General features: G+C 38.9%; 1 protein-coding gene across 2 annotated transcripts in view; it reads right to left on the bottom strand.

The window, feature by feature from the left end:
* The window catches only part of SNTG1 (syntrophin gamma 1), a 202,667-nt gene that overhangs the window by 117,504 nt on the left and 58,197 nt on the right, over window positions 1–26,966 (bottom strand). For both annotated transcript variants that reach the window (XM_060128054.1, XM_060128055.1), the window contains exons 7-8: window positions 8,966–9,068; window positions 3,876–3,958 (exon numbers count right to left, since the gene is read on the bottom strand). In XM_060128054.1, the coding sequence (XP_059984037.1) occupies window positions 3,876–3,958; window positions 8,966–9,068 (186 nt within the window). The remainder of the gene's footprint in view (window positions 1–3,875; window positions 3,959–8,965; window positions 9,069–26,966) is intronic.

Raw genomic sequence — 26,966 nt, 5'->3', positions numbered from 1 at the left:
CCAGGATTCACTCCGACCTACGTCTCTGTGACACCACAGCACAGCATTTAACTTCCAGAGTCAGAGCTGAAACCATGGAAAGAATGACTCAGACGTCTGCCTTGATTATTTCACAGTTTTGCAACGTAACTTTAGGCAGATTATTTATTTCCTGTCGTTCATGAAAAGCACAAAGAGATCATCTCACTTCATTGTTCCCTGAACAGATAGAAAATGTCAAAGAACATAAAAGACACAGGTAATGGAATATGGAGAATGACAATCAGCAATAGGTGAGGATGAGGAGTTTTACAAATCACATTTCATAGCCTTCATGGACCAGCAGATGTAAAGCACATGTGGTCTTCGGCATGTCCTGACGCAGCACCCCGACTGGGTGTCTTTATGTACCAAAGTTGTAAGCATGTCACTTTCTTTCATGTTTCTTTCTTATAAAAAATACGAGATAAGTCTCACTTCAGCTACTGAACTAATCAGGGTTAATGTATTTCATTTCACAGATCTGTTATTTACAGTGGAATAGCTGGTATCTTTTGGAAATTATTTATCCTTATTATTTATTTTAATTCCAATAGCAGAATATAAATTTGCTTTCTAGTCTTCTTGTGTAACAGCAGTCTCGGAGTTATTTTTAATTGTATATAAAATGATCTAAAAACACAAGAATTTTTATGGCTTTAAGGCCCGTAACTACTTTTCGAGAGCTTTATTCTTCAGTGTCAAGAATGTTGTTTCCTATAATATTAATAGTGTGAACGGGAAAAGCAGCATTTACAGAGCCTTTACTTTAAAATAAACTCTCTTCTCAAAATGTAACACATTCAAGATATATTGCCGTACGATAACCTCAAGAGCAATTATCAGGCCAAAACAGAAGAGCATACAGGGCAGAGCGCTGATCCAACTTCCGTTAAGGATTTGCCTTAAAAGCATCATTAAAGGTTTATAGTTAAGAAAAACGTTCCTCAGAATCTGGTAGCTGGTGTCTGAATTTAAGTCTCCTGGTGAGCACAAGCAAATTCTTTCTTCACTTTGGCTAGCAAACCGGGAGAACCTTGTATATGCTAAAATTGGTGATCTCAGGCCCTTAGAAGGACTAGACTACATTTTCATGTAAGAAAGTGGAGTGATGTTAATATATACATTACAAGGTGTTATTTTCTCATATGTGTAAAATGCTGCCTTAAAATATACACAGAAAGTTTGAGGGAACTCAAATGGCACCTGCTTACGCAAAATTTCCGTCAGAGAATAATTCAGGCACAGGAACTAAAAACAGAGTCCCTGGGCCTGGGACAGAGGTGAGGACGCAGACACAGCGGAGGACCGGGTGCTTCTCTCACGGACCCCGTCTCTGCGATCTGCACACTCTCTGTGGCACGCGCCTCCCGGGGCCCAGGTGCCTCATTATTTAGTGATGGGTCACGAGGAGACACGCTCTGACTGCCCCTCGTGTCATGAACCTCTGAGCGGACACGTCCTCCACCCCTCAACCGGATGCCGACCCTGCGTGACCCACTCGGGTCTGATTCCCAGGCGGGCTCACGTTTGGTCTGAAGTCCCCCATTTTTGTTGATTTCTGTAAGTCAGATGTTCAAAGCCTCTAGCAGCCCTTTTCTCTGATATTGGAAGGCTAACGTCCATTGCAATTTTCCTGCTTACATTACAGTTACTTTTACAGATCTGGATTTTAAACTTTGGGGCCAGGAGCCATAATGGACTTCTTCCCATGGCACCTTGAAGAGGGTTTTCTCAGAGCAGGTTCTCAGCACATATCCAATTAACGTAAATGCAATTACTGTCCTTATTTTTATTACACTTTGATTTATATATGTCTTGATTCTTGTTGTCTAAAACATCATAAGTGCCATTAATTTCCTTACACTTAAAGATCTTTAGCAATGTCAAATAATGTTCAATCCTAATGCTAAAAATGGAAATAAAATATGCCTCCTGAAAACGGAACGACACAACTCAGTAAGAACAATTTATGATGATAGGTTTTTTGAAAAGTTTACAGCTGGATTTGTTTGGAACAGCCATGTTACAGAACTGCTGAGCAGTTTCCTTACTCTCATTATGCCTTTGTAAAGGAAGACATTATATCGAGCAACCACATAGAGGCACAGGTCATGTAACCAAGTCTGTAGATGCTGTTGTGTACATCAGTGGAATGAGTTCAAAACGGACCAGAATGGCTCCTACCCACAGACCTTCCTGTCCACTTCTTATTACATAGGACTCCAAGGGTACAGGGGCAAGAACTAGAATAAAAATATTCCTAGGCACCTTTGTCCCCACTCCACAGTAAATGGCAGAGCTGAGATGGGGACTCTTGTGTGAGTGACATGGGTGGGGAAAGCTCTCAGGAGAAAGTGGATGAGGAGGGAACACCTGGCTATATGTGGGCTCCTGAGGGCGGGTGGCCACCGTGTCACCTGCCAAGGCCGGGGAGGCTGCCTCTGTGCCCCATCTCTGCGTCCTCGGCTGCAGCCATACCGATTCCAGGCAGAGACTCCTGTAAGAGGGGCAGCGACACTCACAGCAGCGGGGCTCAGGGCACCGCCCAGCACAAAGGACTGGAAAGACATCAAAGGCCTCAAGAGCGTCTCCACTGGAAGGGACGGAGGTGAGCAGAGGAATTACTGAAGCAAGAGGCAAAGACTGGGTGGGAGGTTGTAAGAGCCTTGAGGAGGGAGCTGATGGGAGCACAGGACGTGTATTTTCGTTCTCTCAACAGGAAATTAAGGCACTCAGATCTTGCCATCTTCTGAAGATCCCGCATTTTAAGTATTAACTATCGTGTGACAGTTATTTCTCTGGTAACAAAAGTAAAAGAGAAGGGCAGTGAAGTATACCCAGATGGGGCTGGTTTATACTTGTAGAGATAACCTTTGATGTTGCCAAGGGTTCCTCTTTCAGAGCAAAAACACAAACAGATGAAAAGGACGTGGAGGCCCGTGGGACTCAGCTGAGATTATGCTGTGCAGGCTGCACAGTGAGGGCCACGGAGACCTGCAGAAGTCCACAGGAGGACTCTGGAGTAAAGTGCCACCGTGAGCTCAAGAGTTTCCAATGGACAGTGAGCCACCCAAGTCAGAGGAAGCTCCACGGCACATACATCCTAATGCATGGAACAGAAAGATAAAATTCTACATAAAGTGAGCTCCGCTTCTCTTCATGTTTGTGAGCACAGGGGAAATTGTTAGTCTCACATTTAACCAGAGGGAATCGTTTTGTCTTTAGAATGTGTACATGTTTTGAAGGGTGAAATACAAGGAGTTTCCAAATATTTATAAAAGAAAAAAAAACCTGTTTACTCCAAAGTACAGGTGGAAAATAATAATGGACACTTTCTAAAACAAACATGCCAAATGTATCAATTATGAAATACATGTATAGTTTAATATTCCTCACACTTTATACAATGTGTAGGTTAGATTTTCTCCCTTTATATTGATTCCCTGGTGTGCATGAAGATTGCTAAGCAATCCTAATATATGGCAAATTATATAGCTACTTTTAGCTAAATAATTTCAAAAGAAAAATGATAAAAATTATGTCAAATTATTTAGAACATGAAATTACATATAACATGCAATGTTATAAAATGACTGTATGATTTTACACGTGACCTCTCGAAGTCGTCTCTAGAGCTTACAAAGGGCTTAACACAGACCTGAGAGGGGAAAAAATAACAGACCTACTTATTTTTCTCCTCCCTGAATTATCATAATTCTCAAAAAATAAAGCAGCCGAGGATTTCAACTACATCAGAGAAACCGGGTCCTAGACCAGCTTGTGCAAACTCTAACTACATGTATTTTTCTTGGGTGCCCTCCTCATTCATGGGGACTGTGCCCTGGGCCTCTTACTGTGTTGTTGGGATGATAGTTGAGGTGTAAGCCACTGTCGCAGAGGGGAGAGGAGGTGCCACTGCTCTGGTCACTCGGTGCACCTGCGGGAAGAGTCACAGCATCGTTGGTTAGAAGCCCACTTGTCCTACACGGACACCTTCTACACTGCGTACTTCAGTACACTCAGTGGTATCAGGTAAGCCAGGTAGTAAAATAAATCTGTATTTCACTTATATCAAAGCCAGAGTTTTGCAAGTAAACAAAAATTAAAATTAAAACCTAAAGTGGCCCCCAAAGAGACCTGCAAATATTTATCTTTTCTTTTCTTTTTATTTTTTTAACAACTTTATTGGAGTATAATTGCTTTACAATGGCGTGTTAGTTTCTGCTTTATAACAAAGTGAATCAGCTATACGTATACATATAGCCCCATATCCCCTCCCTCTTGAGTCTCCCTCCCACCCTCCCTATCCCACCCCCCTAGGTGGTCACAAAGCACTGAGCTGATCTCCCTGTGCTATGCGGCTGCTTCCCACTAGCTATCTGTTTTTCGTTTGGTAGTGTATCTATGTCCATGCCATTCTCTCACTTCGTCCCAGCTTACCCCTCCCCCACCCCGTGTCCTCAAGTCCATTCTCTACGTCTAAATATTTATCTTTGATTTCATAAATATTAAGGTTTTATTAAGGGAAATATGCAACTATATAAAAAATACTATTTCATTTTATTATCCAAAGTGTCCTATTCTTATGAATCATACTTAGAATGGTGCAAGATTTTGTTTGGCTACAAAATTCTATTTAATATCATGTCTTATCTACTAGCAAATCCCATGTTTATTTACCATAACACTCTCTGATGCAAAAAAAGTTTGTAAGTGCTCTGTCTTTACAACTGTTCTTGGCATATACTGTAATTGGAAGCACCCTCACTGACATTATTTAATTTTGTGAATTTGCAACTAAAACACTTTGTATTAGATCCTCATGAGAAACCTACCAATGTCTATTTTTTAAACATGAGTGTTTAATATGTATAAAATAACTAATAAAAATCTGCTGTATAAAAAAATAAAGATGAGTAATATACGTCTTAAAGATTTGTGATTTTTCTAAGATTTTAAAATTTAGTAATTGTTTCAGTCAGGATTAAAATACATATTTCTTGATTTCTGATTCATTGCTTTTTCTGTAAACATTATATTTTTGGAGTTGTTAATGTAGATAAATATGATCTATTAATGTAATTGATTCCCAATTTTTATTTGACATACAACACTTAAATGCAAACATCATTACAGGTTACGCTCCTAATGTATTAACCGACGTGCTCAAAAAAACCCAAAAAATGACGCTGCTCTCCTCTTTTATGACCCTGAAATTCTATAGTTTTCCTGGTGCTAAGAAGGGAAACAGGCTTTTTTGCTATACTAGCCTAGATATAGTTTTCACACTCTTTAAATCTTAAGAAGTTCATACTTTATATTTGCTATTTTTTCTTTTGATGTTTTCTCTGCATTTCTCTCTTATGAGACAATATTTTTAATGGACACACATATTACTTTAAAACTCATATGCATTTTGAACTGAATAAAATGAAAACATAGCATATCAAATTCTGTAATGCATCGACAGCAGTCCTTTGGAATTTAAAGACTTAACTATAGCACAAAAAGAAGGCAGATGTAAACTCAGTGATCTATGCTTGTGTCTTAAGATGTTAGAAGTGGAAGAGCAAACAAAGTAAACAGAAGACAGAAAATAATAAAAATAAAAGTGAAAAGCAATGAAACAGCACACTGAAAATAACACAGAACTAACCAAGACGAAAATGGGTTTTTGGAACGATTAATAAAACCCATAGCAAAAATGATCTAGTAAAAGAGAGAAAATATAAATTATAAGTATCAGGAGTGAAGGAGGAGGCATTACTGCAAATCAACAGATATTAAAAGGATAATGAAAAGATATGATGAATAACTTCATGCAAAGATTGACAACTTAGTTGAAATGAACAAAAATATTGAAAAAAATCTAACCCAAATTTACAAAAGAAGAAAAGAGAATATCAAAGAAGTCCTATATCCATTTAAGAAATTAATTCATACAAAACAAAAATGATAATTCTAGGACCAGATTGCTTCTCTGGTGAATTTATTCCATCACTTAAGAAAGAGATATGATCTCTGTTAAACAATTTCTCTCTGGAAATAGGAGTTACAACTTCACAACTTATACAAAGACATAATAACCCTGGTACCAAAATCCCACTAAAACACTACAGGAAAAGAAAAGTACATCTGGAAATCTTTAATGCACAAAGATTTAAAAAAAAATAGCAATACATTAGCAAATTAAAACATGTAATATACATTAAAAAATAGGCCATGACCATGATGTTTATCCTAGGAATGCAGCAAGCTTTATTTGGCATTCAAAATCAATTTTTAAAAAGTCACCTTATCAACAGAATGAAAAAAAAAGAAAAAATGTAATATCTCAATGGATGGAAAAATATTTGACACAACTCAACATTCACTTCTATTAAAAAAAAGAAGGGAAAAGAAAAATCCTCAGGAACCCAGTAATATAAAGGCACCTCTATTCTATTCTAATAAAGGGCATCTATGAACACCCACAGCTGATGCCACACTTAATGGTAAAAAACTGGAAGATTTCCCACTAAGATCCTGAGCAGGAGAAGGACGTCTGCACTCAGCACTTCACTCAGCATTTTACAAGAGGCCGGAGCTGTTGCAATAGATGACCTGCCCCTCCCCCGCAAAGAAAGGAATTAAAAGAAATACAGCTTGGAAAGAAACAAGCAAAACATTATTTGCAGATGACATAACTTTATATGTAGAAAAATTCAGAGAAAGTACAAAAATCTTACTGGTTAATAAGAAAATTAAACTATGCTGCAGAATGTTGATATATAAAAATGTGATGTGTTATTGTTTCTATGTGTTAGCAACAGATAATTAGAAAATTAAATCTTTAAAATATTATTTACAATAAAACAAAAACATAAAATGCTTAAAATAAATTTAATGTAAGATATGCAATATTTTCCCACTGGAAACATTAAAATATTGATGAGAAAAATTAAAATATAAATAAATGGAAAGTGGAATGAAAGTTTTAAAATTGTTAAGGTGTTAATTATACTAATTGTCTATAAATTCAGTCACATTCCAAATCATAATAGTTTTTTAAATAGAAATTGATGTGCTATTTTAAAATGGATGCAGTAATGCCAAGAATCTAGAATAGCCAAATGATCTTGAAGTATCACAAAGTTGAAGAGCCTATCCTAGGTGACTTTTTAAACTATTATAAAGCTGCAATAATCAACAGTGTGGTTTTGGTGAAAGAACAGACGCATACATTAGTGGAAATAAGATAGTGATTCCTTCATTCTTGATTCCTACCTCGGAACCAAAACGTCACTAATATAAGATAGATTATAAACTTAAACATAAAAATCAATGCTATAAAGCTGCTTGCAAAAGTGTAGGCAGATATCCTTGCAACCTTGTGGTAGGCAAATATTTCTTAGAAAAGATGCAAAAAACCAAAAGCATATACAACGAAAACGACAACAAAATGGTAAATTAGATCTTATCAAAATCAAAAAGTTGTGCAAACTTGACACACGTTTAGGTAAAAAAGACAGTCGTGCACAGAATGTTTGTAACACATATAGCTAACAAATAGCTTACTATAAACAGGCTTATCGACTCCTTCAGTGTGATAATATAAAGGCATACCAACAGAAAAATGGGGAAAAGACGTGAGCAGACACATTACAAAATAAGATATGCAAATAGATAATAAAATATGCAAATAGCACAGGAGCTAATCATCATTAGCCTTCAGGGAAATGCAAATTAAAACTACAATTCGGTACCACTACACACTCAAGAGAATAGCTAAAGAAATTTTTGACCATCAAATATTGGAATTCATGGAGAGCAGCCAGACCTCTCTCATCTGCCACTGGAGTGGACAGTGGGGGGTTTGTAAACACACGCCCACCTTAGAAATGTATTTGGCAGTTTGTTAGCAAGTTGATTACACATCCGTCTTGTGACTCAGCAATTCCACTCCTAGGTACTTATAGTAGTGACATAAAATACTATGACTTCCAGAAGGCTTGTACGAGAATGTTTATAGCAGCTTTATTTACAATAGCCAAATACCGGAAACAGCTCTGCTGTCTACCAGCAGGAGAATGCATTACCAAACTCTACTACACTCATGCGGTGGAATACTGTACAGCAATGTAAATAAATAACCTCCTGAAATATGTTAACACGAGACGGTTCGTAAGGAAAGAAGCAGACGTAAAAGAAGAAATACAGTTTGATTACATTAATACTTGATGACAAGAAATTAAGTCAGTAGCTGTTTCTGGGAATGTTATTTACTGGAAGAGGCACAGCAGAACCGTTCTGTGATCTAAAGGGATGTGGCTTAAGCAAATGTGAGCGTTTGTGAGAGCTGATCCCACTGAGCATTGAGGATCTCTGCATTTCAGTTCATGTAAACTATGCCTCAGTTAAAAATAATAATTCTTTGCTTTTAGCAAAAACTGTAAGATAATATGCATTTCATTTCATAATATGAAAATAGATACAGAAAGTTTTAAGTAGTTCTTATGAAAATTATTACATTTCCACATAGACTGGGGCTTCCTGCTATCTCCCTATTCTCATCAGGACAAATGAAGCGTAAATGCTTATTTAGTAAGTTCAGTAGCCAAATAAGAGAATATTATTTTCTACTTAGAGAATATATATTCCTCAAACAATATGAATGAAATTTTAATAGAGATACAAAATGTATATGTCTGATATGACATTTATTTTAAGTAAATAATATTTCCCCAGTTATAGGTTGGAAAATAACTAAATGTGAATACATTTTGAAACACAGACAACAGCTGTTCCCTTTGGAGAAGGGTTAATTGAATGCTTTGTGATATTAAAGAAAAATGTCTGCATTCAGGCAGGAATCCCAACTTTAAAAAGAAATTACTGCCAGGAAATAATGGCTTAGAAAGTAAATGTGACGGGAGCATTTTACCTAATCTTCATAAATGCTTACATGCACAATCTTCGTTCAGTGGGAGTTTGAGGAAAGCAGGTGCTCTTTTAAAAAATGAGACCGTCAGGGTCACTTCTTCTCCAGCATTCCGAAGAACCTGAACCTAACATAAAACATAATAAAAATGATACCATTATCAGTACGCTGGCAAAAACTTTTGTACGATTGAAAACCCTTGAAATAATGGGTTGTCTTTTCCATGTCTCACAGTTTTCCCCAGTGGTCAGAAACATTTTATGGCAGATGGAGGGGATGAAAGATCTAACACTGAAGGAATGCAGCCATCCACATCCTTCCTTTTCCCATCATCCTGTGGTCCCTGTTCACTCACGATGTCATCATCTTCCATTCACATTTATCAAGGCTCTCTTGAGTTTATGGTCTATGTTAGGTCTACAGAAAGATGTAGTGCTCGAACCACTATATTTATTAATTTACTAAATATTTATTGAGCACCCATGATGCACTATTTGGAGATCTATGAATAAATTACCCTGCAGATCTGACCAGCGTGCTAATTCTAATTAAAGTTGTTCCAATTCACTCAAACACTTTTGCAAAAACTAAATGGTTATTATTTTCCCACTATATCATTGTACATTTTCTCTTCCTTTCCCTGAACATTTAGAATAATGATGGAGACAGCTATTATCAATAACTCTCAACTCTCTAAATTATAAAATTACTAGGTCTATTTCTACCAGTTAAATAAGGATAATTTCTCAAAATATTATACCACAACAAATGTTAGCAATATTAAAAGAAGTTCAGAAAGCTGAGGATTATTTATAGCAAACATACCTGGAAAATATGTAAGTATATATATAATTTAAAAACTCACATAAACTAAGAGAAGAATTAAGAATTAGTGAAGAAGCAATTAATAAACATGGGGACATAATTTATTAAACACATAGAAAAATGCTCGCCATACAGTCATTAAAGGATTGACTATCAACATGGTTTAGAATGACTTCTGCTCCCTACAAGATGGCATAAAGTTCTCTCTCCCAAACAAGTACAACTAAAACACTGAAAAAAGTGCCAGACACAACCAAGTAGAACTCCGAAAGGTAGAGAGAAAGAAAACCGATTAGGGCTCCCAGGCCTGGAGGAAGAGCACAGATCTTTCCCAACAGAGGGGTGGTCCACCCACTGCTAGGTGAAGCATCCCCTTATCCACTTAGTGGCAGCAGGGACCCGACCTGGGGAAGCCCCTTCCCCTCCTCTAGCACCATCAGGGAACGGGGTGGCGGGCGGGGTGGGGGGAGCCTGATGACGCAGATGAATCAATCAGACCCAACTAGCACCAAAATGGTTCTAAATGTCATATTGTCAGTGGAACCACAGCCCACAGAATCAGGCGAGGACCTGCGTGCTAAACAGTGATTTCTTGCTAAAAAGAAAAATAAGTAAATAAGAACCAGAGACTCTTAACAAATAAGCAAAGTGGCCACGATTAAAATAATATGTCACACTAAGAGCCAGGAAAATCCTGATCTGAATGAGGAAAGATAATCAAGTAACACAAACTAGACGAATTACATACCGGAATCATCTGGCAAGGGTTTTAAAACCACCTCAAAAATATTTCAGCAAGAAATTAAAAATTATCTTGAACCAAATGAAAAATTATAATATCTCAGGAAAGAAATACAAATTATAAAAAGGAAATGAAATTATAGAACTAAACAATACAGTAACATAAATAACCTTGCTGGACTAGCCTGGTGATAGAGTGACAGAAGACAGAATCAGGAAACCTGAGGACAGAACAATAAAATTAGCCCAATCTGAGCAACAGAGAAGATACAGACACACACATGAAAACAATATATTTCATCACGTTAAAAGTAGAAAATTTTAAAAATGAAGAAAATTATATAATCATTTTAATAGATACAAAGAAGCATTTGATTACATTCATTTGATAAAAGCTCATAGAAAACTGAGTATACAAAGGAGTATCCTTCATATTATAAAGAGTATACACAAAAATGTGTGAGAAGCATCATAGCATTAACTATGAATTATTGAAACATTTCTCTTTGAGATCACAAATGAGGCAAGAATGTCCACCAATTTCATTTCTACTTAATTTTTCTTCAGATCTTACTGAAATAAGGCAAGAAAAGAGCTAATAAAAATCATAAAAATTGAAAGAAGAAATGAAACTGACATTATTCAGAGGTAACGTGATTTTGAACACAGAAAATCCTTAAGAGTCTATGGACACTATTACGTGAGACATTACCAGGTGAGTTATTAAGTGAGTTTAGTATGGAATAGCATATATACAAAGTAATATACAAAGATCAACTGGTTTTGATTTAATTTCAACAAACAAATACAACATTGTTAAATAAATGAGGGAGATGCTACGTCATGGATCCCCAGACATAACACTGTGAGGAAATCATTTCTCTCCTGCTTTTCCATATTCAAGGCAATCCCATGCAAAGTCCCCATTTTTTTTCTTTAGTTTTTAGCTTAGTATGCATTTATGAACTTGGCTTGTTTCCAAGTGACATTTAATATTTATATAATCATTATTATGCAAGTGCACTGGGAGTGTGTTAGTGAAATACATGGGAGAGTGGAATGCAATGGCTAAATACATTCCATCATAAGCGTGTAATAGATAATGTCTAGCATCAAATAAAAAATAACATTACAAGCATCTCAAGTGTAAATAAGAGAATAAAGTAGAAATGTGTAAGTTAAATATAGTTACCTCCGAAATAGGCAACGGGCAACTGTTTTCTTTTAAAGCTTTACATTTGTATACTTCAATCTTAAAGTTTTGGTCAAGTGTAACTGAGAAAAATAAAAACCTTTCAAAAATTATAAAATCTTACCCTAGAGAGAGAACTTTATTTTACTTTGTTTTTAATAAGTGGCTAATTATGGGTATCTTTCTGGATAAGCATAACTTCAAGTCCTTGACACATACACATTTCTTAATGCAGAAATATCCATCTTTTCAGGACCAGGATTGACACGATGTGTTTTTAATTTTTTTCAGGTTTCCTACCATGCCTTGGATGCATATTTCATTGGCCTGATACTGTCAGGTTGGAAAATGTAGGTTCCACATCATGAATAATGATGAGTGTCATCTTCCTGAAAAATCAGAAATCAGCACCAATCCAATCGTCTTCTTCATGTTCATTCACATTTTATGGTGCGAATCAAGTGTGCATTTTCATCAGATAATGTATCAGCACAGTTATGCTCTCACATTGCCATGGGTGAGTACGTGAGCAAAGGGACAGAGATGGGTAAAAAAGGGCAATCAGTGAAAACAGAAAAGGGAAGTGGCGTTAAGGGGGATATTTATAGGTTGACTCTGTTAAACCAGGACAAGCTAACAGCTCAGTCCGTGAACTGAATGTTCTTAAGCTCCATCGTCTGTTAGAAGGGAAACTTCATAAAATCCTTTTGTGGTCTCTGTCCTTCCTCCATACTGTTGGGGGCCACCCTATCTTCTATGAGACTCTAAGGAGGGATTTAGCTGTCTGCCACTGCTTTGCTATGAAGTCAAAAGTGCTCATAGCTGGGGGTTATTTTATATTTTCATTTTTAAAGAATTTATTTTTGTAGGGTAGTCTCAGGTTCATAGCAAAACTGAGGGGAAAGTACAGAGATTTCCCCTAGACCCCCGTCCCACAGATGCACAGTCTCCCCGATGATCAACGTGCCCCCGCTGAGTGGGACCTTTGTTACAACTTACGAACCTACGTCGACACGGCAACATCACCCAGAGGGCGCGGCCTGCGTTAGGCTTCACTCTCGGTGCTGAGCGTTCTGTGCATTCGAACGTGTATCCACCATCAGCGAGTCACAGAGTATCTTCGCTAAATGCTGAAATCCTCTACGCTCTGCCTACTCATCCCTCTTCCACGCCAACCTTGGCTATTGTTTTTAACTGATGAAAATAGAGACTTCTGATTTGCCTGGACCTGCCTGAAGCACACATTAGGAAACACACACACACACACACACACACACACACACACAGCTTCAATGGCAAACGAGCACGGAGACAGCTTGTGAAGACCTCAGCTCTTAGCCCAGCGTGATGTCAGAGCAGCCAGACAAGATTCAGATCTCCAGAGGGGAAGATAAGCATTGCACCTCACTGACGGCCGCGTTGCAAGGCGGTTACCTAGAATTTCACTTTAACTTTGGACTCGTCCCTCTTGATATGTTACTTGCAGTAAATAATTTCCTTAAAGTCTTGACCTCTGGCAGAAAAGGAAACTGAACGTGACTTTGAGGAATGATTTTAAACAAACCGTTTTTCAGACAAAACAACTACGCGAACACTAGATAATATATCAAGCTTTACTATTCATGTTGAGATGGTGATCGCCTGCGAACACTGAGTAAGCAAAGCATTTCACTGTGTAATCATTTTTCATTCACATTAATTGTGGGGAAGAAAGAATTTACTTATTCCATATATTACTACAGCATAAGAGTTTGAGGTGAACCTGTAACTGTAAGGCTTTCCTGAATGGGGTTGGGTCCTCTGGCCCCGTCACTCTACATCCGTGGTTAGGTTTTCAGAGGAATCTGCGGAGCGTTGGAGGCAGGGGCACACGACCCCCTCTGTGGTGTGAGGCCGGGGTGCCTTTCACACCTACAGATGGCAGGTGACGGGCCTTCATAAGAGAGAGACGCCCGATCAAGGACAGAGTCTGCAACGCCCACAAGCCCTGGTGCCGCTGGTTGGATAGTGAGTCAAGTGTAACAGCAGAAATTATCCAGCTGGAAAATAAGGTATAGAACTGCACCTAGGAAAATCACATCACCATTGGAAGCGGTGGGTGAATCAATTGTGGGAAATCAAGTATCATGTAGACTTTGGAGGAATCGATGCAAAATAAGAAAGGAATTGGGGATAATTCAGACATTCTCACCTTCAATTGCTACCACCAAGTGACACAGAACTGTGCTGGAAAAGCTAAAAATAGATGGAATAAGGGATGAGGGTTAGGATTGTTGGGGACATAACAGCTGGAGAAAAAGGCAACGTGACATTCCCATTTCACACATTCATTCATTTCACCACCCTTCCTGCATTTTAATTTGTGAAAAACATTCCATGTACATAGATAAGTACAGTAGGATCCTTTACATAAGCACTTCAAGTCTGAATGTTATGTTGTAAAATAAAAAGTCACAGCAAAAATGTATACATAGGTGTATGTTTAAAAAAGAACTACCAAATATTTAATACTCCTGAATTCCTAAAGTTTCAGCTTAAAGTAGTATCCAAGTATGCAGTAATTTTTCAATTTTGGTAAATATTACAAATAAGAATGAAGGTTGACTGAATAACAAATGTCAGCTCTAATAATCAGGATATAGTAATGATAATATATCAATGAATTTCAACATGGAAGAGAACCATTTACTTTAGTGAGGCAAGGTTATGTAGAACATGTGATCCATTTTTACTGTAATACTTAAAGCTATGACTAAAGATCCCATCACTTTCAAAGACCTCATTAAAATAAGATTCTATGTAATAACAGTGGGTGAAATGTCACCTTCTAGATAAGGTGAACTTTAACTCAACAAGCAGAATGCATTGTTAGCTAGTGCACACACTACAGTAACACTCTTTCAGCATTTGCTTTAATTCCAAGATGATTTCTTCAATGATACAAGTAATGTTTTACTGTATTTTCTTATTGCTGTGTGCCAACTGACTAGTTTTATGTTCTATGAGGCAGGTTAAGTTAAATTTTTAAATAGGCAGAAAGTTTACTTTTGAAAAGGCATCAGGACCACATGGGTTCAGAACTAAGTTTACCTAATTCTTTAAGAAGTAATTATTCCAGCATAAAATTACTGAAGCTGCTTTAATCCATGTTATTAAATCAAACTAAAATGAAAATTAATAAGAAATTTTATGAAGCGAAAACGTGACCGTTATTAATATGAATACAGATGTTATCATTCTAAACACACTATTAGCATATAGACTCCAACAAGTGACAAAAGAAATTGAACTATGACTGAGTAGGTTTTATTTCAAAACAGGAAACCTGGATAAATATCAGACGTTATTATCAAAGTAATTACTTTCATCAAGTTAAATATACATACATTATCTACTGATACATAGATCTATTGAGATATACAGAGATGATAGAGAGAGAGAGAGAGAGAGAGAGAGATATTTTTCCCCTCCCTTAGAGATTCTGAGAGGACATTTGGTCAAACTGAGCTGCAATTCCTAATAAAAACTCTAAGGAAAATAGGAATAGAAGAAAACCTTACGATGCTTCTTGAATATGCCTGGCTGTTCCCTGAGCCCAGCACGGTCGTTCCCTAAATACTTGTGTGGCTTACACCCTCACCTCCTGCTACTCTTTGATCAAAAGTTACCCCAATGAGTCCTACATTCACCAACCTTTTACAAATGATAGCTCTCCACATACCTCTGTCTTTGTTCACCTGCACTACCTGTCATTTCATAGCCTGTCAGCACCTTCCTACCCACCTGCAGTGTGCTGACACACTGTGTCTGATATGCTGCCACTCGTCTCTGCCCCATGAAGCTGGGCTCCACACCAGGGCAGAAAGCTGTATCTTGTTCTCAGACGTAGTCAAAGAGCCTAAGGTGGCACCTGGCTCATAAAAAGCCTTCATTAAATATTTTTGAAAGAATAAAATTAATAAAGTCAATTTTAAAAAGCAGTAAAAATTATCCTAAATGTTAAAACAAGGAAACCATGTTAATCAAAATCAGGTACTGGATAAAGATGCCCATTAGTTTTCAAAAATATTGATGAGATTTACTTATAAAGTAAAATAAGAAAATGGAATTAATTTTATAACTATTAAGAAAACACAATTTTTTTTTATTAAAAATATAATTGCAGACTCCAAGTATACTCCCCTAAAATGCTAGTTGGAATTTAAAAGATAATGTAGCTTCACATAAGATTACTGTAACATAAAAATACCCTTTTTCCTATGATAGCAATAAACACCAGGAAAATTATTAAAAATCTGGGGGAGAATCCTATAAAATCTTTAGAAATTTAACTAATTGTCATAGCTTGCTTTAAAGAAATTGTAAATTCTTATTGAAGGACAGAAAATAAAATCTAAGCTCTTAACAATGATATGTCATATACTTGGTGAAGTTTTCAATAAAAACAAACTAAGTCAACAGAAAGTTTTAAAATGTCCCCCAGAACATCTGAGAAATACTTTAAAAAGAAGAGTAGTAGGAATTGGGAGAAGTTATCAATCCCTGAATATGCTGTTAAATCCTATAATCAAATCAATGTATTAATATTCAAATGGACAAATTCATCAGTAGAAATGGATAGAACCTCCAAAATAGATCTTAATGTATTTGAACTTGTGATACATGATAGAGTGTCTTTTTTTTTTAAACCTAGTGTTAAAAGGACTGGTATCATAAACGGTGCAAGCACAGCTGGGGATACACTAACGATAAATCCGAATGGATTGAATAATTAAGTGTTAATAATAGTTAAATAATGGATTTAAAGTTAAATAATAGTTAAATAATGGATTAATACCAGAATAATGTTGTAAGAAAGTGTATAGAGGACTCTGTGTACTCTTTACTGGACAAAAACAGGAAGAATAATAAGCTTGAATCTTGCATCTCACTGAATGTAGATTATTCTTTAAACCACAGGAACAAGACCAGACTAACAGCCTAACAGCTGGCTGAACAGAGCAGGGGTCCCCCATCCTGTCCTGACCTTCTCCATCATTCTCAGCCAATGGACACACTCAATGGCTCTTTAAACACCACACTGTCAGGCATGACAATGACACGTGACACAACACTGTTAAAATATCCCAACAATAATTCACTTTGACAATACTCTCTCTCCCGAATACTGGGCCATGTTGTCTAAGAAATTATTTTGATTCGTTAATTAGCTTTGGCTAAAAGTCTTACATTCAGTTGTATGATTCAAGTTGATATAAATGAGTAACGTGTCACCACGTGTGCTAGCTACAGTGCCGCCTTCAGTTTATAAACTAAAGCCTGTGACGAGAACAAGGCAAAAGTTATGAGCTTTTAATTTACGAATGAGAATTTGAAAATATTCAAAAGTGAAGTGACCTGCTCAAACATAACATCTGATATATGACAGACTGAGAAGTAAGACTACATGAGTAAGTGAGTTCCCCCTTCTTCCCACTGGGCCACTGCCCAAAAAGGTTAATGGTAAAGCTTAAACAATTCCTTAGGAAGCATTTCTGACTCTCACAGAGACCTGGAGCAGCTGTTCACCATGTGTCAGAGCCCACCTGTCCCTTTACCTGTGGACTCCAGCTCTGCCCACCACCATGCCGCCCGGGTCTGAGAAGGTGCTGGGAGAGTCCCTCCCAGGCGTCAGGGGCTTCCTTCTAAATTGCGGAGACTGCATTTGCTCAAAGTACTTTCTTGTGCATCGGGACAGATGAGTACAGAATTTCGGTTAACGCACAAACCTACATCGAGCATCTAACACGTTCAAACACCACACGTGTGATATAGCAGGTGCAGTGTTGACAGGAGGATGATAAAGCCCTTTAGTTCTACAGACAATCATCAGTGAGAAGACAGATGCTTACAATAGATTAAAAGGAGCAGAAAGAGATCAGGAAGGTGTTAAAAAGTGAAGAGCGTGTGGAAATTACCAGACCCAAACCTGCTCAGCAACAGCAGACGTCACAGTGTGTCTCTGGTCACTCTGCTAGCAACGCTGTTGCCACCGACGCTCTGCACCCTCCCTCACTGCTCAGCAGGATAAGAACAAACACACGCGTGGGCCGAACCTGCCCGCAATGTGAGGGTCTCAGCAGCTGTGCCTCTGCGCCCACACTTCTCTCGCTGGTCACACCGTGGAGGGCATCAGCGACTTTTCAGATGAGCGAAGGTCCACTTACCACACCAAGTATAATCAAACGTTTACTGAGGCCTTAAAATGTTTAATTAAGTCAGACCTTTGTTTGAATGGCCCCCGTCTTCCTTAGATGATAGAAAGTTAAGTTTATAAAATGCAGTCACTGCATATTAACATACGTTCAGTTCGAATCTTGGAGGAATGGGGAGAAAAGACATCCATTCCAGGGTAAAAATACGGAGCATATTTCTTAGAGGACGTGGTTGTGATATCCTTGAGGCAGACAAGTGAAGTACAGAACATCTTCATAGTCATCCAAGAAAAACCAGAATGTTTAAAAATAATGTCCCATACAGATGATAGCATCTCCTATAATCACATTAGACTGAAGTAAGTAATGCACATATCTATTCTAAATCCATAAGCTTAACCACAGCTACATGGATGTCTAGTTTGCAAACAGTGCACCAGATTTAAGTGGAATTCTTGAAGGAAAGGAGAGAAATCATAACACTTTTCCTTATTTTTATAGAATTCTGTATAAGATCATCTCGTACAAAATGAATTGTCAAGATGTGAAAACCAAAGCGAGACGCGGCATCACCCACATTGGATCTGTAGCTGCAGCACACGCAGTTGCTAAGTGTTTGTTTATACACATTATCACAACGTGTTTGCACAACACAGGACTAAGGAGTAAATACTGTAGAACTGCTTGTGGTGCTGTTTCCTCCCATAGTCTTTCATCTCATTCTACTGCATGAGTCATTTAAATACGTAACTTTGAATTTTAGATGCCACTCCCCCCGCGATGCATAAATACTTGGATATCGTTTGCAGCACTGCAGGGCCACCAGGCTGGCTCTGCCAGCACTTCCTTGGCAATGATGTTTGCAGGGGGAGAAACACAGCTGTCCTGCCACAGGAAAACAGTGGTTTCTCTGAGAGTCTGGTAATTTCAAATACTTGAAAATAGATGTGTGTCTCAAATATAATGTGTTAAATGAGTAGGGAGAAAATAATCTGCCTTATATGTTGCTAAATACACGACGAAAAAATAGATACATTTTATTACTTCATAATTACTTCAAATTTCAGTCTTCAGAGAAATCTATCACGCATAAAAACGGTGGAGGCAGGACAATTATAAAAGCCCTTAAGATATTTATCACTTTATGAGATGCAAGCACCTTGTCTGGAAGTTGTGTATGTCCCCATCTTACTCATATGGAAATTACTGAGAATATGTAAGGATGGCCCTTAGCAAAGTATAAACTTATTGCCTTTTTATTTTGTCACCTCGAACTTCTCTCAAGTGTCCTCTTCTACTTTGAACCCTATTTCTTTTCAAAGGAGTCCCAGAGGACACTCCTGCCACCTGCTACCTGAATGACAAAAACAGAAAACGAAAAAGCCTGTCTGGGAGTCTCTGTGTCGTCACTTAGCTTCACGCTCAGACCTCATGCTCACCCCGCTCCTCTCCAGCCCACACGCAGCATTGTCTCAACCTAAAGACACTTCAGGGAAAGGGTAAGCTGATCACGACAAGATGTTAAACACAGTTTGGTGCCTGTCTTGTCTTAAAACTGCATCGTGTCAGAGGCCGTCCGGAATCTTGCGTACCTTGTGTGACCCCGGAACAATGGTTGAGTTAACAGGGACTTTAAGCTCTACCTCTTTAAATAAATTCAAGTAAGTGAATGCCAATTTCAGAAATCTTGAGTCACAAAATTGAAATGGTTTATGTTCAGTTAGAGATTTTAGAAGAATGAGGGTTCACTGAGGGCATGTGAGCTCGCAAAGCGTACTTTCAAATGAAACGGTGTCGGAGAAAACTACTGACTGTAATTCTCCCAGCATTTCCTTTGAAAGGCAGGTGGTGAGGAATGCCGGGCTCCCTGCCCGAGAGCCGTGTCGTCGAAAGCCCCTTTCCCTCACTCCACCCGCCTTAGTTATATTTGAAGTCCTGAGCAGAATAATAGTTCACGTTTGTCAGTAATGAGAGGAGGAGAAAAGCTGCTCTTACTTCCGCATCTATTATTTCTCTGTCGTCATAGCAACCTGGGCAGCCAGGTCCCCAGACAGAGCACCTGCCCAGCACAGGTCGGGTAGGGAGAAGAGGCTGATGGGGCAGCAGCTATCAGATCACCAGACGGGGACGTCGCTCCAACAATGCTGTAGACCGTTCCCACCCGGGCTTCATGATCGGGAGACTCGGTCGGTGTGCCTGTGCCGCGTGGGGCTGGAACTCTAGGCCCAGCACGGTTTCTGTTCACGGAAATACCGTGTCATTTCATCACTGGGCAGAAACCATGGCGCTGGCTGACAGCAGCTGTGCCTTGTCAAGGGCCCCGTTAAGAATAATCAGGCATGCCTTCTCTTTGGCGTTGCTTGGCCAAAGAAACTCCCAAACAAATCATCCAGCTCTTTTTGAAGCAACTGGGAGATACGTATCGTTGAGGAGGAAACATCTCGGAGGGTCACTAAGATTCATCACGTTACGTCCAGAGTAACAAAGTGGAGGACCTGGTGCAGCCTCTTGTCCTTCACGTGTCACCTCAGTGGGTTTAATGAAGGGAAACAGTATAGGTTTTGAGTTTCATTTGATGTGGTCAAAGTTATTTGCTACCCAATAAGCATAAACTTCACATTCCTTGAAGTGATGAAGCATAAGTAATTATAGGGAGAAAGTACAAAAATCTCAAAATAAAGCAGATGTTATATATTGTCTCTCAGCAGCATCTGATAGCGCCTTACATTGTATGCTGTGTATGGTAGCCTATATCGTATGCCTTCAAACTACTAGGGCTCTGTTTTGTGGGCGTTGTCATTTTAAAGGATAAACTCTTTACAGGGAGAAACAGAGTTTCTAGTATGATTGTTTTATCCAAGAGATGTGATATGTACACTGGATACCCAATACTTGTTAGTAAAAATAACGCTAATCATGGTTTTGTGTCTCTCACACAGTATTTGAGCTACATCACTTTAAAAACAACTGTGTGTTCCCTCATTTTCACAACCTGTAATTTCCTCAAGGAAATATTTTTTATTGTTAAATACAGGCTGATTTCTGTTGTGAAAGTAAAAAAATTCCTAATCTTTCTTAGACTACGCAAAATATTCTGTATCTGATCATCAAAATATACTTCCATGAAGAATATAAAACGTCTTCGACCAGAACTTCAACATCAAGCCAGTGTGAAAGAAACACTTTAGATGTTGTAGACGCTTTCTCGTAACTTTATGTTGTGAACATTTTCATGCCAAGAGCACACTTCATCCAATCATTTTCATGCTAATAACTAAGAGGTCGTTTCCATCTACTGCTTGGGTTTTTTATGATTCTGTAATGTCCGGCACTTGTCCATTCGCCTGGGAGCCTCTCCAGGTTAACAGTAAATAACTTTAAGTAAACCAGGCACTACAGCTCCGACTGCTGCAATGGATGTAGACATATTTCTCTCCTGTATGTTTTCAAGATATCGCAGGTCAGTGAACGGAGAGCGGCTGCATCCATCCCGAAGGTGACTGCACACACCTGACCATGGGGTGGCCCAAAGTTACATCTGTCCATGTGGGAAAAGACCTCAAGGAAGCAAAATACGATAATATTTGCCAAACTAACTTGGACTCCATAGTCAGAGTGAGTATAAATGTGTGTGGGGTGAAGGCAGGCTGCAGGGGGGTGGTGCAGAGTGAGTGACTTTAAGAATGTTCGATGCAAGGGTTTGTGAAGTTGAGTCTGGTGAGTTAAAACAAGGTGTAATGTTCTATTTCCAGATGTTTGACATGTGTTCTTTCCCCAGTTAGATTAAGGTCTTACTATTTTATAGCCTCCATTGTTAGGAATCCATCTATTTTTATAACTTTTCCTCATGCAATTTATTATCCTAATCAACAAACATTTACTGAACTTCTCCAAAGAAAAATAGAGCCACATTTATTAAGAGTCCAGGAAACCCTGAACTATAAATGTCTTAATTGTCAAGATCTGGTCAATAGAAACTAGGTATTTCGGACACGGGGATTTAATTAGGGACTTGGGGAAATTTTCAGCAGAGGAACGAGGCAGTAGGGAGACCAGCAGCAGCAGAACTCCACGGCCACCCTGCCACGGAGGACCACGGCGGCGGAGATGCTGCGGGGGCAGGAGCCAGAGCGCGGCTGCGCTCAGGATCGGGCTGCTGGGGAAGCAGGGGGAGGGGCCCTGCAGTGAGTCACAAAGAAGCAGGGTGTACAAATCCCACGCCTCTGCAGATGAGGGTAAGCGAACCATCAGGGACATTGGGAAGGCGGAGGAGAGCTGGATGGGATAAAGCCAACGGCCAAGAATGTTCCCCCGGGGGACACCGGCAGAGGAGAGGCACGGAGCAAACCATTCCAGAGGCTGCAGGGGAGGAAGCCCAGGACACGCGCGGCAGATGTGCAGCATCAGATGAGATTCACATTCAGATCAGAGCCCTGAGTAATGAGGAGAGTCTCTCGGCACCCAAACTGTCACATTCCAGAAGGAAAAGAAAAACAGCCAGCCAAGAACTTTAATTTTTATATCGTCTTCAGAAGAAAGGTTACTATAAGAGAATCACTCCCGAACTATTTACTCTAAATGGCATGCACTTGTTAAAGTTTGAACCCTGGAGGTAGGTTCCATTCGTTTGAATTCTGTTGCCATCATCTACCAGCTGTAAAACCCCGGGCAATTGATTTAATTTCTCTACGACACGTCTTTCTCCTCCGTGAAACGATAGTAATAGTCATTTCTACCTAACAAGTTTATGAAGATTAAGTGTTTTAGTTTCAGTAAAATGCTTAGAGAAGAGCTGGGAACCTTGTATTTACTTAATAAATGTTAGCTAACAGTAGAAAAAATAATTCGATTAATTGAAACATTAAGAATTTCATATAAATACTTTATGATAGAACTTCTATGTATTTCTATAATAGAAATACTCTATTAATAGATTTATTCAATAAATATCCGGAACATCCGTGAAATAGAGGTATCTGACCAGACATACATTCAGAGCCACAGGACAAGGAAGGAGGACTCCCAACGTTTAAATAACACGGCTGTTTGACACAGGATGAATCCCCAAAGCTTCAGCCATACAAACACATGACGAAACTCAGAGAAAGAGGAAGGAGAGATTTGAACATACAGGTGACCCTTGAACAATACCTGCTTGAACTGCACGAGTCCACACATACGCAAATTTTTTCCAATAAATATAGTACCTGTATTTTCATTTCACAATCTTTGAATTCACTAAGTGTGGGGAAAAGTTTGTGTTTGACTAGAGATCCCAATATGTGGAAACAAAAGAACTAGGGTTGGAGTCCTGATTCTGTCCAGACTGTTTCAGCTTCCTGCCCTTGGGCGAGTCATTGATCAATTCCTTTGTTTCTGAGGCCGAGAGAGCAGAATACAGATTTCAGCTACACGGGGCTGGGGGTCAGGTGGGCTGGGCTGTGGAGAGGTAGGTGCCCCCAACTGCCTGCCTCATTCGAGGGTCAACCGTATACTCTGAATAGATACGATTTACATTTTGGAGAAAGAGAAGGGCATTATCCCAGAAGTCTTAAAAGCAAGACAAAACAGAAAACAGCAAACTGGTGATTAGAAAGCCGCTTCAGTGGTGAGAAGAATGAAATGGCTGATAATAACCATCGAATTTAAGGAACAGGCAAACGGACGGGCAAGGAAGGATGGAGACTGTGGAAAACAGAGAAGATGTGTAGGCCTAGAGCCGCCAGAGCATCTAACTTTTTCAGCAAAAGCCACAAGTCTGAATTTTTATGTGACCTCTTCATTCTTTTACTTTTATTTATTTATTTTTTTGCGGTACGCGGGCCTCTCACTGTTGTGGCCTCTCCCGTTGCGGAGCACAGGCTCCGGACGCGCAGGCTCAGCGGCCATGGCTCACGCTCCGCGGCATGTGGGATCTTCCCGGACCAGGACACGAACCCGTGTCCCCTGCATCGGCAGGCGGACTCTCAACCACTGCGCCACCAGGGAAGCCCTACATTTTTAATTATGATAAAATACACATACCCTAAAGTTTATCATTTTAACCACCTTTAAGTGTACAGTTCAGTAGTGTTAAGCATACGCTCACATTGTTTTGACCTCCAGAAAATTTTCTTCTTGCAAAAGTGAAACTCTGTCTTCTCTAAAAAACTCCCCATTGCCTCTCCCCCGCCCCTCCCCTGGCAAACACCACCCTACTTTCTGTTTCTATGAGTTTGACTTTGCTAGAGACCTCATATAAGTGGAATCCTACAGAATTTAACCTTTCGTGTCTGGCCTCCGTCACTTGCATAATGTCCTCAAGGTTCATTCAGGTGGCCCATTAGGATCAGCTTTCTCCCTATGACAAAATAGTATTCCATCCTATGTCTCTATCTTTCCTTTTGTTGCTTGTGCTTTTGGTGTCATAGTCAACAAATCACTACCAAATCCAATGCCTTGAAGCTTCTCCACTGTTTTCTTCTAAGAGTTTTACAGTTTTAGGTCTTACATTAAGATCTTTGGTCTACTTTGAGTTAATATTTTATACCGTGAAAGGGAAGGGTCCAACAGCATTTGTTGAAAAGACTGTCCTTTTCCCATTGAATGGTCTTGGCAACTGTGTCAAAATCATTTGACCATACATATGAGGGTTTATTTCTGGGCTCTCTGTTCTATTCCATCAGTTTATATCTGCTTTTATGCCAGTACCACATAATTTGGTTACTGCAGATTTATAATAAGTTTTGAAAGTGTGAGACCTACAATTTTGTTTTGGCTATTCATTGCCCTTTATGGTTTGATCTTTGTGGTCCTTTGATGGATTTCTCTATTTCTGCCAAAAAAAAAAAAAAAAAGTCATTGGGATTTTGTTAGAGACTGTATTGAATCTGTAGACTGATTTGAGTTGTGTTGACATATTAACAAAATTACATCTTCCAATTCATGAATATGGGATGTCTTTCCATTTCTTTCTTCTTTATTTCTTTCAGCAACATTTTGTAGTCTTCAGTATAAAAGTCTTTTGACTCCTTGATTCCCTTTTTTCCTAAATATTTTATTCTTTTTGATGTTATTATACATGAATTATTTTCTTAATTTCCTTTTTAGATTGTTCATTTTAGTGTATAAAAATGCAACTGAGTTTTGTGAGTTGATTTTGCATCCAATAACTTTTATGAGATTTTTTATGAGTTCCAATAGTTTTTAATGAATTCTTTAGCATTTTCTACATATAAAATTATGTCATCTGTATTAAGCAGATAATCCAGAGCCACTAAGACTCACAGTTGACAAAGTATTGCTGGAGCCCAGAAGAAAAGCATCTCTACCAATCCCTCTACTCCTAAGTTTCCAACTAAATCTCAGAAGTAGAAGAATCCTGAACAACTGCTTACCTAAAGAGTGGTTTCATAGCACAGTGTAATTCTATATTTTACCTGATGGTTTGTTTATTATCTTTTTCCTTTTAATAAAATTTAAACTCTCCAAAAATAATTTAAAAATAAAATCACGTCATTTGTGAGCAGATATAATCTTTTTTCTTATTTTCTAATTTGAATGTCTTTTCTTTCTTTTTCTTGCCTAATTGCATGGCTAAAACTTCTGGTACTATGTTGAGTAGAAGTGGTAAAAGTAGGCATCCTTTTCTTATCTTGATCTTAGAGAAAAAGCCTTTTTGTCTTTTTCTACTGAGTATGATGTTAACACTGGGCTTTTCATATAAAGCATTTATTATGTTGAGGTAGTTTACTTCTATTCCCAGTTTGTTATTTTTATCAGGAAAAGGTGTTGAATCTTGTCAATTGTTTTTTATGCATTGGTTGAGACAATCATTCCTTTTTCTTACTGAAGAGTATTCCACTTGTGGTAGTAGGACAGTTTGTTTACCCATTCATATGTTGAAGGACTTGTTGACTGGCTCTGGTTTTTGGTGATGAAGAATAAAAGCTTCACTAAAACTTCCTGTACATATTTTTGTGTGAACATATGTTTTCATTTTTCTTGGGTAAACGCGTGTGAATGTGCATGCTTGGTTGTATGAGAATGCTTTGTTTGTAACAAACCATCGAGCAGTGTTTCAGGGTGGCTGCACCGTTCTGCATCCCCAGCAGCAATGAGCGAATATTCCTGTTGTTCCACATCCTCACTGGCATTTTGTACTGTTGATTTTTTGGGTCGTGTTATTCTAATAGGTTTATGGTGATATCTTGTTGTTTTCTATTCAGTTTTGTTTGTTGCGCATGATAGACGGCAATTTTTTAAACATACAGGAAATGAGCATGTTGGAAGGTATCGGCTCACAAAGTTGAAGCGATGGGTAGAGAAACATGCTCAGGTAGGAAGGAGCAAAGTTGCCTTCACACAAAAAATGTGATTTTAAGATGATGGACTGTTTAAGCTGTTTGTACCAGGGGTGACATGAGGAGATTCACATATTGCACTGAAGTCTTGACCATGGTTCAGTCACAGAACAGAATCTCATACTAACCTTTACCTCTCTTGCATGCTCTTGGGATTAAAATTCCTTAGTGAGAACACCAATTTGGCCAAAATTAGTCTACTGGTTTATATTCTACTCTCCATGGAACTGAGTGAGGGAATATGTGTTCCTTCCATTGTGCTTTTGTTATTGAAGGCAGGGCTCTAGTTCCCAATTATCTTGGAAAATCCCCCTCTAGGAACGTTGGTGTGATGCTGGACAGCCCCAGATGGCAAGTGGAGAGGGTCAAATAGGTGAGTGACTTCTCAGGGTAGGCCTCTGACCAGACCTTTAGTCTGAGGTCTGAATGAGGAGGATGCCCCAACCATGAGGCGATCAGAGACACGACCAGGGCAAAGGTGCTAAGGTGCCTGTGAGCCTGGGGTGGGAGGGCCCAGTGGAAGTATGGGTGGGGTGGGGCTGACACTTGGAGGGATAAAGGGACCGGGGTACCGGATGAGTTTTGGAGAGGTGAGCCTGTAGCTCACGTAAGCCCAGATAAAGGGCTTGCACTCCTTCCCTGCATGCTGGGGAACCACCGGCAGGTTGTTCATGGTGAGGGTGGGCACACAGAGGAGTAGTGAGGGCAGTTAGGAGACCACTATGGAAGTC

The sequence above is a fragment of the Lagenorhynchus albirostris genome, chromosome 17 (assembly GCF_949774975.1).
Source record: "Lagenorhynchus albirostris chromosome 17, mLagAlb1.1, whole genome shotgun sequence".
NCBI lineage: Eukaryota > Metazoa > Chordata > Mammalia > Artiodactyla > Delphinidae > Lagenorhynchus > Lagenorhynchus albirostris.
This window is presented reverse-complemented; position numbering and strand designations above follow the sequence as displayed.